The 15,745-nt window shown below is 34.9% G+C and overlaps 1 protein-coding gene and 2 pseudogenes across 1 annotated transcript; all 3 read right to left on the bottom strand.

Annotated features, from left to right (window-relative positions):
- Window positions 1-3,523: 3,523 nt before the first annotated feature.
- LOC120258026 lies at window positions 3,524-5,890 on the bottom strand. Its single transcript, XM_039265365.1, has 7 exons — window positions 5,824-5,890; window positions 5,597-5,645; window positions 5,279-5,407; window positions 5,094-5,146; window positions 4,838-4,935; window positions 4,460-4,747; window positions 3,524-4,342 (listed from the first exon to the last, which is right to left on the bottom strand). The coding sequence occupies exons 2-7, from the start codon at window positions 5,617-5,619 to the stop codon at window positions 3,836-3,838; spliced, it is 1,098 nt and encodes a 365-aa protein (XP_039121299.1). The 5' UTR covers window positions 5,620-5,645; window positions 5,824-5,890; the 3' UTR covers window positions 3,524-3,835.
- Window positions 5,891-8,975: 3,085 nt separating this feature from the next.
- On the bottom strand, window positions 8,976-10,124 carry LOC120258303 (annotated as a pseudogene).
- Window positions 10,125-11,906: 1,782 nt separating this feature from the next.
- Window positions 11,907-13,549, bottom strand: LOC120258074 (annotated as a pseudogene).
- Between the last annotated feature and the right edge of the window lie 2,196 nt (window positions 13,550-15,745).

Genomic DNA, 15,745 nt, shown 5'->3' with positions numbered 1-15,745 from the left:
ACTCCGATTACTCATAGATTCCTTCTCAACTGGCATTATCTGTTTAATTTCAAGGATAGAGTTGATCTATCTATGCTGGAATTTCCTTTTACTCATGATGAAATTAAACAAGCGGTGTTTGAGCTTAACGCTGATAAGGCACCAGGTCCAGATGGTTTTCCAATATTCTTTTTTCAAAAACATTGAAGCCTTATTCAGGAGGATTTATTCAAAATATGTAGCGATTTTTATGATGGCACTATCAACTTTGAAAGAGTCAACTGGGTTCACATCGCGCTAATTGCCAAAACAAATACCCTAACCGAGGTCACTGATTACAGACCCATCAGTCTTATCAACTCTACTTGCAAAATCATTTCCAAGATTCTCGCCACCAGGTTGAGTCATAAGATTGGTCTTTTAGTGGATAATTCTCAATCTGGATTCATTAAGGGTAGATGCATTGCAGATAATATCATTGCTGCCCAGGAAGTGATTTTTAATCTCCAAAAAAGGAGAATCCTTGGCTTTGCTTTTAAAGTGGATTTTGCTAAAGCCTTTGACTCCTTAGACTGGAATTTTCTTCTCGAGATTCTCGAAGCCAGAGGTTTTGGTAACCGCTGGATCTCTTGGATACACACAATTCTCAAAACTGCCAAAACTCAGATTCTCATTAATGGAACTGCACGGGGTTATATCCGCTGCAAAAGAGGATTGAGACAGGGAGATCCTTTGTCACCCCTTCTTTTTGCTTTAGCAGCTGATACTCTAAGCGCTATGTTTTACCACGCAATAAATTCCAAGGTTCTGATTGGAGTTCAACTTGATCAATCAAACAGCATCTGCCATTTACAATATGCCGATGATCTTATTATTTTCTCGGCTGGGGGACACGAAGATCTTAAAATCATTAAGTTAATTCTTTATCTATTCGAAGGCTGCTCTGGTCTTTCAATCAATTTCTCTAAAAGCTGCCTATATTCCACCAATTTTGGCTTCCAACCGCTCTCCTCTTCTGTGAGAATTTTTAATTGCAACAGAGATTGTCTCCCCATCACTTACCTGGGTATTCCCCTTTCTGGTAGACGACCCAGAAGAATTGACTGGTCTAAATTGATTGATTCTATTCGTACCAGACTCAGACCCTGGAAAGCAATCTATCTTTCATTAGGAGGAAGGTTAACTCTAATTAACTCCGTGTTATCTTCTATACCAGTTTACTGGATGTCAGTTTTCAAACTTCCAGCATGGGTCATTCATGAAATTGACAAAATCAGGAGAGATTTCTTATGGAAAGGACCTGATCTTGGCTCGAAAGGAATTAGATTAATTGCTTGGAAAAGGATCTGTCGACCTCGTAGTATGGGTGGCTGGGGTATTCTTGATTTACAGGAATTCAACAAAGCTTTACTTGGAAAATGGTGGTGGAAATTCATCACCACACCGAATTCTTGCTGGTCCAACATTATCAGAGCCAACTATTTCAATTGTGATTCTTCCAGTATCTTGTATTCACAACCACCAAGAAATAAATCTTTCTTCTGGGCAGGAATCAACACCATTTTACCCACATTCCGTGCCTGCTTAATCAAGGCAGTTGGTAATGGTGAAAACACCTTATTCTGGTTTGATAGATGGCTGGATGGCCAATCCCCCAACAACCGTTGGGCATCTCTTTTCCTGGACTGTTCCAATCCTTGGATTACTTTAAAACAATTTATTTTCATGATTAATAACCATGTTAATCCTTTTCGAACAGCCACATCTGAAGATTATGACTCTTTATTAATTTTTTTACCGGATTGCGCAATTGAAACTGAAGACTCATACTCCTGGTCTTTAAATAAAGACGGAAATTTCTCCGTCAAATCTTTCTACAACTTCTTAATAGACGGAGGTCTCCGCTCCCAACTCTATTCCAATTTCTGGAAATCTAAATCTCCTAGCAAAATTACTTTATTCTGTTGGCTAGCTTGGGATAACAAGATTCTTACGCTTGAGAACTTATTCAAGAAAGGTTGCAATCCGTACGCCACTGACACATGCATACTTTGTCACAATAACTCTGAATCAGTGGACCACCTTTTGTTAAACTGTATCTTCTCTTCTCGTATTTGGTCCTTTTTCAAGTGCCTTTTTGATTCTGAAACCCTACCTTCCTCAGTCTCAAATATCTGGACCAACTGGATTCCCTCTTTGAATCCCTCCGTTAGAAATCTATGGGATCTTTGCACAAGAGCCATTTTCTGGATTATTTGGCTGGAACGCAACAATCGTATCTTTAATCATAGTTGTTCTCATATTTCCTCTACCTTATACAAAACAGCTAACTTGGTTCTTACTTGGTTATCCGCAGACTCGGAGTCTCCCCAGCAGGAAGCTTCAGAGGACATTCAGAAGATCAAGCGCTCCTTAAACTTCCTGAGCTCCAGATCCACCGACTTCTCCAGCGAGCTGGCGCCCAGTTCAAGCCAGGAGTAATCCGTTGCATCCGTTTCTGGACTGGCCTGTGTCTCCAGATGGTTGACTTCGCCGGCTCCAGTTTTTCTCTTTTATTGTGTGTTTTTATGTTTTCTCTTCTCTCTGTTCTCCTCATCTCTGGTGAGGTTTACAGTTTTCTTTCTTTCTAGTTTCTTTTCTCGCTACTACTTTTGTACCTTGTACTACTCTGTATTACTCTTTTTTTAATAAATTAGTGGTTTATCCACTTTATTCATTCAAACAATCGGATCTACTTGATACAACACCGTTGGCGTGGAAAACTTAATCATCATCTTTATGTTGATTTTCCAACACGGGAATAATGTTTGAATATACTTAATTTAGAGCCATATCACATTTTTGTTATCACATATAATTTAAAATTTAAAATTATATTTAAATATAATTGAAAAAATAGATATAGCTTGAACTTATTTTATGAGATAATTTTTTAATAAATTATGTAAAAATATTTTTCATGTGTATCTAAACTCTTGAAGTGAAAAGTAAACATTAATTGCATACATATCTATATCTAAAAATTTGAAATATTCTATATCATTAAAATCAATACTATTTAACATTTAAAGAAATGACATTAATTCTAGTATTATTTTTCATTTGAATGATTATTTTAAGATGCTTTCTGAATACTTTCAAATTTTATTCATCTATTTTGATTTTTTTTTACTTTTTTAATTTTTTTAATTTTAAAATAAAAAATAACAACTAAATGGCCCACAACCTAGCTGGGCCCATCCCCTGGGGCATGTTGGTTGTGCCTGGTGGGCCTGGTGGCCCGGCAAGAGAAGGACTATGCCGGCCTGTTAATTAGGGCCTGATCTGGCACCTCCTGCTCTGCTGCTCAACACCTTTGCCAACTATGTTGAAATTAAGCACATATATGTAAGTAATATTACGTTAGATTAACAAGCACCATTGTTAAACGGGCATGCAAGTAAAAAACCCAAATAGACGCCAGAGTAATACGTATGCATACATATACATGCTATAAAAGCATGCATGCATGCATGATTTACTATTCATCATATTAGAGCCGTCCTAGAAGCAGTGATACATGTATCTATAATACTGAAGCAGTTGACATGATGCACTTGTATATATAGAGAGTACACATCATCTAGTGACGTTCCTAGATTTAAAATCTAGGGATACTACATTAACCGTTATATTTGTATTTAACGGTTATAATGATTTATGTTTAGCAACATATCATAGTAGTACAAAACAGTAAAAAGATAACACTGAGAGCCATTGGATCATGATCCAATAACTCTCAATTAACCATATTTAGAAAACAACATCTAAGTACTTAATTAGATGATGTTTTCTCATATATATATATATATATATATTAATAGTCCGATGATGATGATCGACGAGGACGAAGATTAATGAAGCCTTTCATTTGAGCCATCTCAATGACAAGAGCAAAGAGAGCCTCACAGACTTGAGAATTATTAGCTTTTCTACCTTCTTGATCATCATTTGAGGAGCAATTACCAGCAATCCAACAATGATCAAGATTTCTCCCATATCGAACAACAATGGAACCGGGAGCTTCAGCGTCCTCCCTGGTCACAAGTCCATCACTCTTCGTACCATATCGAAGCTCGAGCACCGTCGCCAACACCGCCAGTCCTGAAGATATTGACCATGGCTCTGATGCATTGGAGTCATTAGAAGTAGAACTGGAGGAAAACTCCACCTTGGCTACTTCATAGAACTTCTTCAGAGTAATATGATTTATTTTAGTTTGAGTGTGGAATGAAACCACAGGGAGTTGTTTTGGTAGTGGATTTACTTCCAAGAACTCTCTTCTTTTCTTATAGGTTACGTCTTCAATGGCACGTAGATCTCCCTGTTCCATGTGCATGCATGGTACGTATAGATTAATTAGCTAGATACATGCACGTCAATTAAATTAAGTGGAATTATAAATTAATTAGGTGTATCATGTATGTATATATATATATACCTTTAGAATACCAGACATGACTAACTCCATGACTTCCCTCTTGAGATTGACACGTTGGAATGATCCTTGGCGGAGAATATCAGAAGCAATGGGATTGCCAGCATAAGGACACTGTGCAAGCACCAGGCCAGCAACTTTGTCTTCAAGTTTATGCCAATAGATGGATAAGGCAGCAGCTGCGTCTAAACCTCCTTTGCTGTGTCCTAGAATCACCACTTTCTTTCCTGATCTATTGTGTAGTGTTTTAATGCAGTTCTTTATCTTTTTAGCATTGTTTATAACTCCAGCCTGAAAATAAAAATTAATATCAATATGTATGTATGTATAGGTATGTATAGGTATTAATAGAGAGATATAATTAAAGAGAAGTAGTAGTACCTCACTGTCAATCTTGGCAATCTCACAGTCCAGACCTAAGCGCTGGAAATAAGCTTGTGTGTCAGCAAAGCTGGGTGGCCCAAAGTTGCTGAAAAGGCCTGTAATCAAAATCAAACATATAATAATTCTGTAAATAAATTAACATCAACATAATTAAACAAAGTAACTAGCTAGTCTGGTTAATTAAAGAACCTCAAAATCAACTTTCATTGTGATTTTTTATATTTTAAAAAAGAAAGAGTTGTTAATTGTTTACCTGGCACCAACAAGTACGCTAAGGACTTTGGTAGTGTATGCTGGTTGTAGTTTCTGTAACACAAAATTAAGAGAGATATATATATAGAGACGATGTGTAATTATAACATGCATGGTTTTTTATAATTCATTAATTTAATTTAAACAAAGTTTCATTGCATCAAGTGCATGAATTAATTAACTAACTTGATGTTGAAGAGCAAATTATCAAATTTTCCAGTCCCATCTTGAACAAAAGGCATGCCAGGAACACGCTGCAACCATCCTATATCATCTTCTGATGCTTTCAAAGCTCTCCCCGCTCTCTCAATAAGACTGCACATATTATTGATTAATGCTAGCTAGCTATGGGATTAATCAATATATAAACTCACAAATTAATTAACACCATCGTAAAAAAAAAAAAGAAAGAAAGAAAGAAATACAAAGGCTACTTAACAATACATGAGAAATTAAAAGCAATTAAAGTCAAATTAAGATGATAAATTGCGCAACCTTAATTACCTTCCAAAAAATTTACGAACCATTTCTCCTCCTTTGGCTTATCCTCCTCCTGATAAAAGAAGTATTGTTTCAGTACAATCAAGTCCATGCAAATAAAAATATTAAAATTAAAATTAAAAATAAAGAAAAATCTTGAAGCATATATATATATATATATATATGCAACCCATTCTGTTAAAAACTACCCTTTAAAGACTAGTGCATGCATGCAAGCATGGTGAACCTACCAAGTTGGTACTTTTCCAAGAAATGAGCTTGAGTTAGACCACTGGTGATGAGGGATATATATACACGAAAGGAAAGAAATCTCACTTTCCACATTATTGGATGGAAATTCATATAATCAAAAGAATATATATGTTCGATCTAATCCAGCTTAAGTACATATATAATCTCTAATATTATTCCCCACTCATTGAACCACTTTAAATATCCTCACTCCACCTTCGTAATTAAGAAAGACCCAAGTCTCTTGTATAGACTAGCAAGTCTTCCTTTATTATTTTTTTAAATATAAATATATTATTATTGTCTTTAAATAAAATTATGATTTATTTTATTTAAAAAGGGGCCACAATAGTTTTCCATTTGAACAAACTGTTATAGGCTGATATTATGCACCCATACTCTGTTTTTTATCCATCAAAAATATATCATGGAAACTATTTTTATAAAATATACCTGGCTCTTAATTACCGTCAACATCGGTCTTAGCAATTTATAAATTTTTTACTTTTTATTACTTTTACCCGTCACTCATTAATATACATTGTTTTATCACCTTATGTCTAAAAAAGAAATCCACTTGAGAAATAACAGTCACAGGTTAGCCGCAATCCGGCCCTTGGGGATTTCCGATAAACCTTATATCATTATCTTTATCATTCGATTAGAAATTCCTCATATTTCTTAATCAGAGCTCTCACTTGGAAATTGGAATATATGTCTGATTATAAATGATTGTATGTTTTAATTTCAAGTCACCCAATTTATTTTTTATCATTATGAATATAAATTTTATATTTCTTCGTTAAATTTTAGCTATTATTGAAGACAAAGCACGACGAAGACTTTTTGCTACAGAAAAGAGAAGGTTTAATACCTTAATTAGTCACTCTATTTTTTTTCTTTTTCTTTTTAATCCTCCTAATAAAAAATGGCAAAAAAAAAACTCTTACTTGTCAAAATGGTTAAAATAAATCCAAAATCTAACGAAAGTTAAAAACACCGTTTAAATTTGGTGAGTTGGTTTTTTTGGGAGTTTAATATTGGTGACCTATCATTTTCTTGAATTTAATATTATTACAATATTAAAAAAGATAAAAATTAAATATTCTTTTTGGCTTCATACATACCCGGATCCAAAACCCAGATTCTAAAACAAACCCTTAAATCTTGCCCCTTTTCCCATCTTCTTTTCCATCTTGATTCGAGAACCCCCACTCATTCACGACCATCGACATCCATAACCCCTTTTTCTTCTTGTCATTCTCACTGTCATCCTGCCGTAGGCACCTGTTACACTCTCAAATTCTAACCATCAAGTCTAAGGGAGTGTTTGGTTTACACGATTGGAGTGGGAGCATGAGTGGGAGGAGAGTGAATCCAAGTCTTTGTTTGGATGGTCATGAATGGGAGTGAGAGAGGAGTGGATGAGGAGCGAGTGGGGAGTCAGTGGGGAGTGAGCAATCCCCCCAAAATGGGGGGATTGCTCCACTCCTCCCTCACTCTTTGGGGAGAATGACCAATTTGCCCTTTTTATTTAATAATTAAAATAATAATTTAATTTAAATAATAATTAATTAATTTTAACAATAATTATTAGTTAAATAATAATAATTTAATTAAATGTAATAATTAAGTTGATAATTTAATAATAATTAATAATTAAAATGAATAATAATAACTAATAATTATAGTTAAATATTTATTTATAATAATTAATTATATTTCTTCATTAATTAATTATTTATTATAGTTAATTAATTAGTAATTAATTAATTTAAAAATATAATTAATTATCAATTTGATATAGTTATTTATTATAGTTAATTAATTACTAATGATATTAACAAAAAATTTGAAATATTTATTTATAATAATTAATTTATTTTTTAAATTTACATAATATTCATTTGAATAAAAGGCATAAATGTCATCTTATCATATTTACCTTTTTTACTTTTTCCATTCCAAATAAATCACACTCTCCAATCCTTATCAGCCAAACACATTCTTAATTTTCACTCTTACTCCATGCCTTCTCATCTCACTCCTCCTATTCCACTTCTCTCCCAATCCACTCCTGACAACCAAACACTGCCTAAAAACCCATGGCAACCTCTTCAGCCATCACGACCAACATAACGGATTTCTAGAACCACCGCGACTACCACAAAGCATCCACAACCACCGTGACCACCGCGGAGCATCTATAACCACCGTGACCACCGTGGAGCATCTACAACCACTGGACTACCGAAGAGCATCTTCAAAGACTACCAACATTCATAACCACTTTTTTTTATTATTTTGTTTATTTTTTTCTTTTCCTTTTTTTGTCTATTTGTAAAGTCAAGGCATGAATGGATGTTTTTTTTTTTTTAAGCAAATGTAATGAGCACGATATACAATTCTCAAACTTCATGTGATTAATGATGTCAAGTTCTCCAAATATCATTTTTTTTTTAAGCTGTGAAATTATTCAATTGTTATGCGAAGATGGTTAAGTCTGAGAGGTTCTACGGCGAGCATTTGCTGCCTCTGTGCATTCTCTAGTGGCATCCTCATAGCTAAGAAGAAGGAATTTGTGGTGAAGCTAAAAGGATAGTGGTTCTCCATCGAGCCAAAGATGGGGTTTAGTCGTCGAGAAGAGAAAGGGCGAAGACGGATCCGGGTTTCAAATATGAAACTCAAAATGAAAAAAGTTTTTTTTTTTTTTCATATTTTAACAATATTAAATTCAAGAAAATGATAGGTCACCAACATTAAACTTTCAAAAAATTCAACTCAGCAAATTTAAACAGTGGTTTTAACTCCCATTAAATTTTTGACTCAATTTGACTATTTTTGCAAGTATAATGAGTTTTTTTTTGCTATTTCTGAGTAAAAGGACTAATTCGGGTATTATATCTTATGAGAAGTGTGATTTGGACGTTCACAACCCTTCTCAATCCATTGGCTAGTTCCATCCACATTCGTCTTTGACCCTTGAGAGAAGATCCTTTCTACAACTAGAGAGATTTATAGTAAAAATTGGTCTTTTATTTTTGTCCTACTTCTTGTTTTTTTTTTTTTTACTATATTTCTATATTTTTTATTTTTTAAAATAAATCTATGATTTATCAGTTTTATCAAAAATAAAATAAAGTAACACTAGTAACATAACTTTTTTTTCATTAAAGCAAAAGCTCGATTAATTACACAACAAATTAACCAGTTCATGATAATATAGAAAACACAAAGACCACATGAAGACAGAGCAGAGCAGAGCAGAGCAGAGCAGAGCAGAGTAGAGCAGAGCACAGAGCAGATCAGCAAGAAACTTCAAACGTCATGCTTGATAGCAGAGCTATAACCAGTGTGGTCATCATAATACTTAGACCACAGCATAACACCACCGTACACATCAGACCTCTTGAGCGATGGCAACACCTGAGAAGTCAAATCTCCAACCGGAATGAACCCACTCCCAGCAGCATCAGGAGCAGCTGGCAAACCCAGAAATATGTTCTTAGCTTTGATACCAGACGTCCACTGCTTCCAAGCATCATCAAGGTTAGTCACAGAACCAGACTGGTACTGGCACGGAGGGTTATTATAGAACTGCACCCAAACATAATCAAACAGGCCAGTGTCAAGAGCTCCACCCACCCACGCGTCCGGGTACGGGCACTGTGGAGCTGCGGTCAAGTACACCTTCTTGCTACCCTTAGTAGCACTGTAACCAGAGAGATACCTGGCCAGATCATCATAGTGAGCAGGGCTGCCACCTTCTATATCAAAGTCCACACCATCAAGCACCGCATCTCTAATGGCCTCTGATCAGATGATTGACCTCCCAAGTAGTTGTTCCAGAGGTACTGGGCCACTTGCCTGGCATCATCTTTGGATGCGAGAGCGTAAGCTCCGGCGCCACCGCCGATGGAGAGGATGACTTTGACACCTTGGGATTGACATGATTTGATGTCTTGGCTGAGTCCGGCACAGCCGTTGTTGGAGGAAGGGTCACAGTGACCTGCCAGGTTGAGCTGTGGGTTTTGGCCATTGCCAAAGACACAGAGGAAAGCCAGGTTGACAAAAGCATAGTTTCCAGTTGCACAGGTGTCAGCGAGAGTTCCTTCGTTGCCGTTTTGTCCCCAGTATATTGCAATGCTGCCTGCGTCAGATCTTGGAATGATGATCATGAGAAACAGTGAGGCCATGACACCCAACATGGACAGCATTACACCTAGTTTCTCGCTTTGAGCCATGATTAATTAATTACAAACAAATCAAGTAGAACTATATATATTGTTTGGTTAATTAATTGTGCATGCATGCATGATGTAAAAGCAAGAAGCAGCTGGTCCTTTATATAGACACGTACATTATTAATTCTCATGCACGGGATCTGGTATATTAAAAGGCATATCCCAATTAAGTTAATCATCCAAGATATTTAATTAATTAAGTAATATTGCGTGCCCGGAAATCTGATTATGGTTGCATGTCAGCGTCTAAAGCTGAAATGCATGCATCAATTGGTTAATTATACTCTGAGTATAATTAATTAACCATGGCCATGGGCAGAAAGCAATATAAAATTGAGGTCTAGTTGTGAGATTTGATGGGATATATAGCTGGTGGATGAGAGCGTACGCAGAGTAATAATAGTGAATGTGATCTTGAATCCAAGTTCGAGCGTCGTTTATATGTTTGGTTGTGGTTCAAGAAGGTCATCTTCATTTGCTCGATTAACGAATTAATTATATGTAGGCCGGCCTTTCGTTGGTTTGTTTGGTTAAGGTTCATGCATGCGTGCATGTAAGTTAATTACATATACAGGTGAGTTCAAAACTGAAGAAATTAATTAAGTGACCGACTGAATTGACATTATATATACTACACTTGATATTAATTGGCATTAATTATAAATTTTTATTGCACGGTAGTCATGTATAAAACAACAAAATACGTGGTGAATTACGACAGCATTAAATTAATTAGTAGCTATGAAAATTGGGGAACTTTGCTTTTATTATGTCAGATGATAGTACTAATTAATTGAAGTAGTCATGGATACATCGAAAGGCCTTGACATTTATAAATTACAATTACATTAATATATATATAGTCAGACATGATCAATAATTTGGCATAAGGTAGCCCTTCAAGCAGTGCAGCCTTAATTGCTCTGTTGCCAGATACCAGCTTTAATTTGGCACCGATATCTTTGACTGGGTTGAATTTGGAGAAATACATGTAAATAAGCCTATCATGTATGGACCAAACCATTGACTTCATGAATGAAGAGAAAAATGAAATATCTAACTCTATCATTGTGGGAGCTGAGTATGATGTAGTGGCAAAAGATCTCTCTGCTCTAATGTCCCTTTGCTACTCCATTCAATCTTACTGCAATATTAATCAAATATATCTTTTTTTCAGTGTAGAATGAAACCGCAGGGAGTTCACTTGGCATTGGATGTCTCTATTCTTTTCTCTTTAATGATAGAATTATTCATTTTAATTACCACTATTAGCTAGTACTCTTAATTAGCCTCTGTATTTATCTTCTTCTTTTTTTCTGGTCATCCTTTTTATTTTTCATTTTTCATTTTACACGGGTCTTCCTTAATTAACATCCAAATAGTACGTTCTTGTTTTTATTATATTTTTAACTTATATATACTTCTTGTTAATGTTGAAGTTGATTAGAAGCTGTATGGTTGGCAGTTAGTGTGAAGTGTAAGTATGGTTCAAAGGTGTTTGAATAGGTCAAAGGAGTCAGTTGTCTTTATTATGTGTGTTAATTGAGTTGGTGGGTGGGTTGTAATTAAAAGCCGTTTATATAATATGTGTGTATCATGCATTGCATGACAGTTATCCAGTGTACTTTTATTTTCAAGTGCAATTGCAAGTATATATATATATATGTTAATATATATATATATATATATATAGACTTCTGATCATGGTTCTCGATTAAGAACGAACAACAGTTAACAAAAAACTTGGTTAATATATCCATTTTATTATTAAAAAAACCACCATAATGTCAACACTCAAGACTGTCATGCACGCATGACATGAATAATTAATAATTAGTTTAAACATCTTCCTTGATAGCTGAACTATAACCAGTCTGATCATCATAAAAACTTAGACCACAGCATCACTCCTCCATACTTCCCTGACTTCTTTATCAACGGCAACACCTCCGACGTCAGCTCCTCCACCTCAACAAACCCACTCCCGGCGGCCTCCTGCGACGCCGGCAACCCAAGAAATATCTTCTTAGCATTGATCTGATCACTAGTCCACTGTTCCCATGCATCACCAAAACCCTTATTACCACCAGACTTGAACTGACACTGTGGATTATTATAGAATTGCACCCAAACATTATCAAACACTCCGGCACTCAGTGCTTTTCCGACGAACTTATCCGGGAACGGGCATTGTGGCGCCGCTGTCAAGATTATCTTCGATTTGTTTCCTTTACTACCACCGAAAGACGATAAGGATCTTGCAAGATCATCATAGTGATCACCATCACCAAGTTCGATATCAAAATCAACACCGTCGAGCACCGCATCACCGAAAGGCCTTTCGGAGGAGGACTTGCCGGAGAGGAAGTTGTTGAAGATATAAAGAGCTACTTGCCTTGCATCTTCTTTGGAGGATAGAGAGTAGTCACCTAATGCACCTCCAATGGAGAGAATAACTTTGATGCCTTTGGCTTGGCATGATTTGATGTCTTTGTTGAGACTGGTGCACCCGTTGGAATCATCAGTGTTGCAGTGGCCGGCGAGGTCCAGGTTTGGCTTCCGACCATTGCCAAATTTGTTGAGGAAACTGATGTTTATGAATGCATAGTTTCCAGTTGCGCATGTTTGAGCCAGAGTTCCTTCTTTATCATATTGGCCCCAGTATATAGCAATGCTTCCATCTCTTGCATGAGAGCTTGTAAAAAGAGCTTATGCAGAAGAAGAAGATGAAGAAGAGGAACCAGCGAGCCATTGTTATTCACTAATTGGTAATTAATTAGATGAAGAATTAATGTGAATGATGGTGCATGGAGTGTATTTATATTGATCAATATGTTGTAATTAATGGAGATCGAGTGTATATCTTAATTTGTAAACAAGAATAAGACGTACAGAAGAGTCTTGCTCTTCAGTAACAGTACTCATTGCAGTAAATTGACTAGGCAGGTTGTATTTGTACTGCCATGTTCAGTATGTATTGGTTGATGGCATCTGCAAGACTGCAAGAAAAATTTCAATAGAATAGGTCATGCATGGTTTTTGGAGATTTCTCATATGGTGACAGTTTTGATATATTAATTAAAATCTCTTTTCAATTTTTAATCTTTAAAAAAATTCAGTTGATGATTTTGGTATATTACATGTCTATATAATTAATTTAGAAAAGGTAGGAAATTAATTGGATTGAACTTATAAGCGATGACTTGGTTAATGTTTTGACTCATGTACGTGATTTCTTGCATCTCATGCAATGTCAAAATAATAATAAACATCAACGGGAGATTAATTGTTGATTAATAAATTAATTTTAAAATATTTAGCCTGTGTGTTTATTGACATATATAGACATAATAATAAACATTTGTTGTGTTTGTTCATTTGATTTTTTCATTTGGGTGTAGACATATATGAACAAAAGAGCATGTTTGTTGAATTTTTATGATTGATCATGCATACCAGCCTGGTCTGATCTTATGATCATGACTGTCTCTTTTGTTTAGGCAGAAAGATGATCTTAAACACCAGGCAAATGGCACCTTCCCTTAATTAAAAAGACATGAACGAGTTCTTATTAATTAATTGGATTCTTTTGTAGGAATCATGGGCTAGCTCAACGGTAATTACCCATACTTGTGATAGAGAGTTTTCGAGTTCAAATCTCTCATATTACAATTCACATTTTTGGTCTCCTACAAGAGTTTTGTGTGAGGAATACTTCTCGTTTTCCCTTCCAGTGTTATATGGCGAGAGGTTTATCTTCAGTAGGTCAGTCAAGTCACTGTAATTGGGACACATCCGTACCCGTTTATCTTTCATTTTGTCGCTTGTCGACTTCGTTGAAAAAAAATTGGATATTTTGTGCAATGGTTATTTAAAATTTATTTCATTTAAAATTATGCGTTTTATTGAACTTATATAGGATGACAAAATCAATATGAATGATCAAAATAATATCAATCTTATGGTCATTTATTAGAGATACACATCATAGCTTGTATGAACCAAATATTTCATGATACTACAAATATAGGTAGGTTTCAATATGAGAAAATCAATTTCAATATATTTTTAATTTATATATCATGAGTACTTTCATCTATCATTGAAAAATTATTTGTGATCTTAATTTGACTCTCAAATGGTGTCTCCAGTCAGTGCTATGTTTCACGTTTAAAAAAAGAAAAAAAGGAAAAAGAATATGCATGCAATACCTATAAGTCTTTGTCCTGAAATTAAAATTCTTTTATTAATCAATTTTTTAAAAACAAAATCTTGTTTCATTACACACTTGTTTTTCAATATTACTCGATATATATATATATATATATATATATAATTTATTTATAAAGGAAGACTCACTTATATATTTTCATGCAAAACTTTGAGTAAATTTGAAGTTAAGGATAAAGTGGTATATTAAATAGTAAGTGGGAATCAAGCAATAATATATAGTGACTAGCTAGTCTTCATATGCAAACGTCCGCAGTTGACTCACTTGTTTTTCATGTGAGACTTTGAGTAAGTTTGAAGTTGAGGATAAAGTGGTATGTTAAATAATATGAGGGAATCAAGGAATAATAGTGGATAGATAATCTTCTTATGTAAGAGTCTTTGTTAATTATGAAGGTGGAGGTGAGGAATGAGGATTCTTAAAGTGGTGGATGATTGAGGATCTTGTTCTATATATTGATTTATTTGGATCAGATCGAACATGTTCTTTTCATTAATTTCTTTGCTATTTTTTGGCAAACTTAATTTGTGTATATATCCCTTGTTATGAAAGGTTTAAGTCAAGCTCACCAATACTCATTTGTTCTGTAAAGTACCAACTAGATAGGTACACTATGCTTGCACTAGTCTTAGCTTAGGAGGTGGCATTATGTATATCAGTATATGTTGTTTTTTGTTCACTATAGCTAGCTATCAAGTGTTGCATTATTAGTTATCTCTCTCAAAAACAAAACAAAACAAAAAAACAAAAACAAAAGTGTTGCATTAATTATTAGTCCATGACGTGATAGTAGAATTCACTGTGCTCGCCTCCCTCAGATATCCTTGAACTTTCTTCTTGTTTTTAAGGAGACTTTTTGAATTAAGTTATCAAATGTTCTCTATATAATATTCATGCTTAATACAGAATTATTTTATTTATTAAAATAGATATATGAAATTGTATGCGTATATATATATATATAATTTTGATTTGCATGGACTTGATTAAAGCATTCATTTATTAACAGGATAAACACCAAAGGAAAGGGTAATTAAATAATGGCTAGCAAATCAATTATTGGAGGGTAAATTAAGTTGCTCAATTTATCATCTTAATTATATTTGACTTGAATTGCTTCTTCTCATATATTTGTTAATTAAGTTGCTCTGTATTTTGATTTGCAGTGAGCAAAAGCAAGACAGGAAGAAAGAGAAAATGAAACAAGTTGGGAAGGCGAAGTCAACCGTCTGGAGACACAGGCCTGCCCAGCTACAAGGATAAAAGAACTACTCCTGATCAGCAGTGTGCACCGAATCGCCGATGAAATTAGTGGGTCTAATGCCCAGGAAGTTGAGGGAGCGCTTGATCCTTTGAGTGGCCTCAGTGGTATCCTGATGAAGGTTCTCTAAATCTGTTGAAAGCCAAGAAAGCAGCATATTAGCAGACTTGTATAAAATTGAAATA

This window comes from Dioscorea cayenensis, chromosome 4 (assembly GCF_009730915.1).
Source record: "Dioscorea cayenensis subsp. rotundata cultivar TDr96_F1 chromosome 4, TDr96_F1_v2_PseudoChromosome.rev07_lg8_w22 25.fasta, whole genome shotgun sequence".
Taxonomy (NCBI): domain Eukaryota; kingdom Viridiplantae; phylum Streptophyta; class Magnoliopsida; order Dioscoreales; family Dioscoreaceae; genus Dioscorea; species Dioscorea cayenensis.
This window is presented reverse-complemented; position numbering and strand designations above follow the sequence as displayed.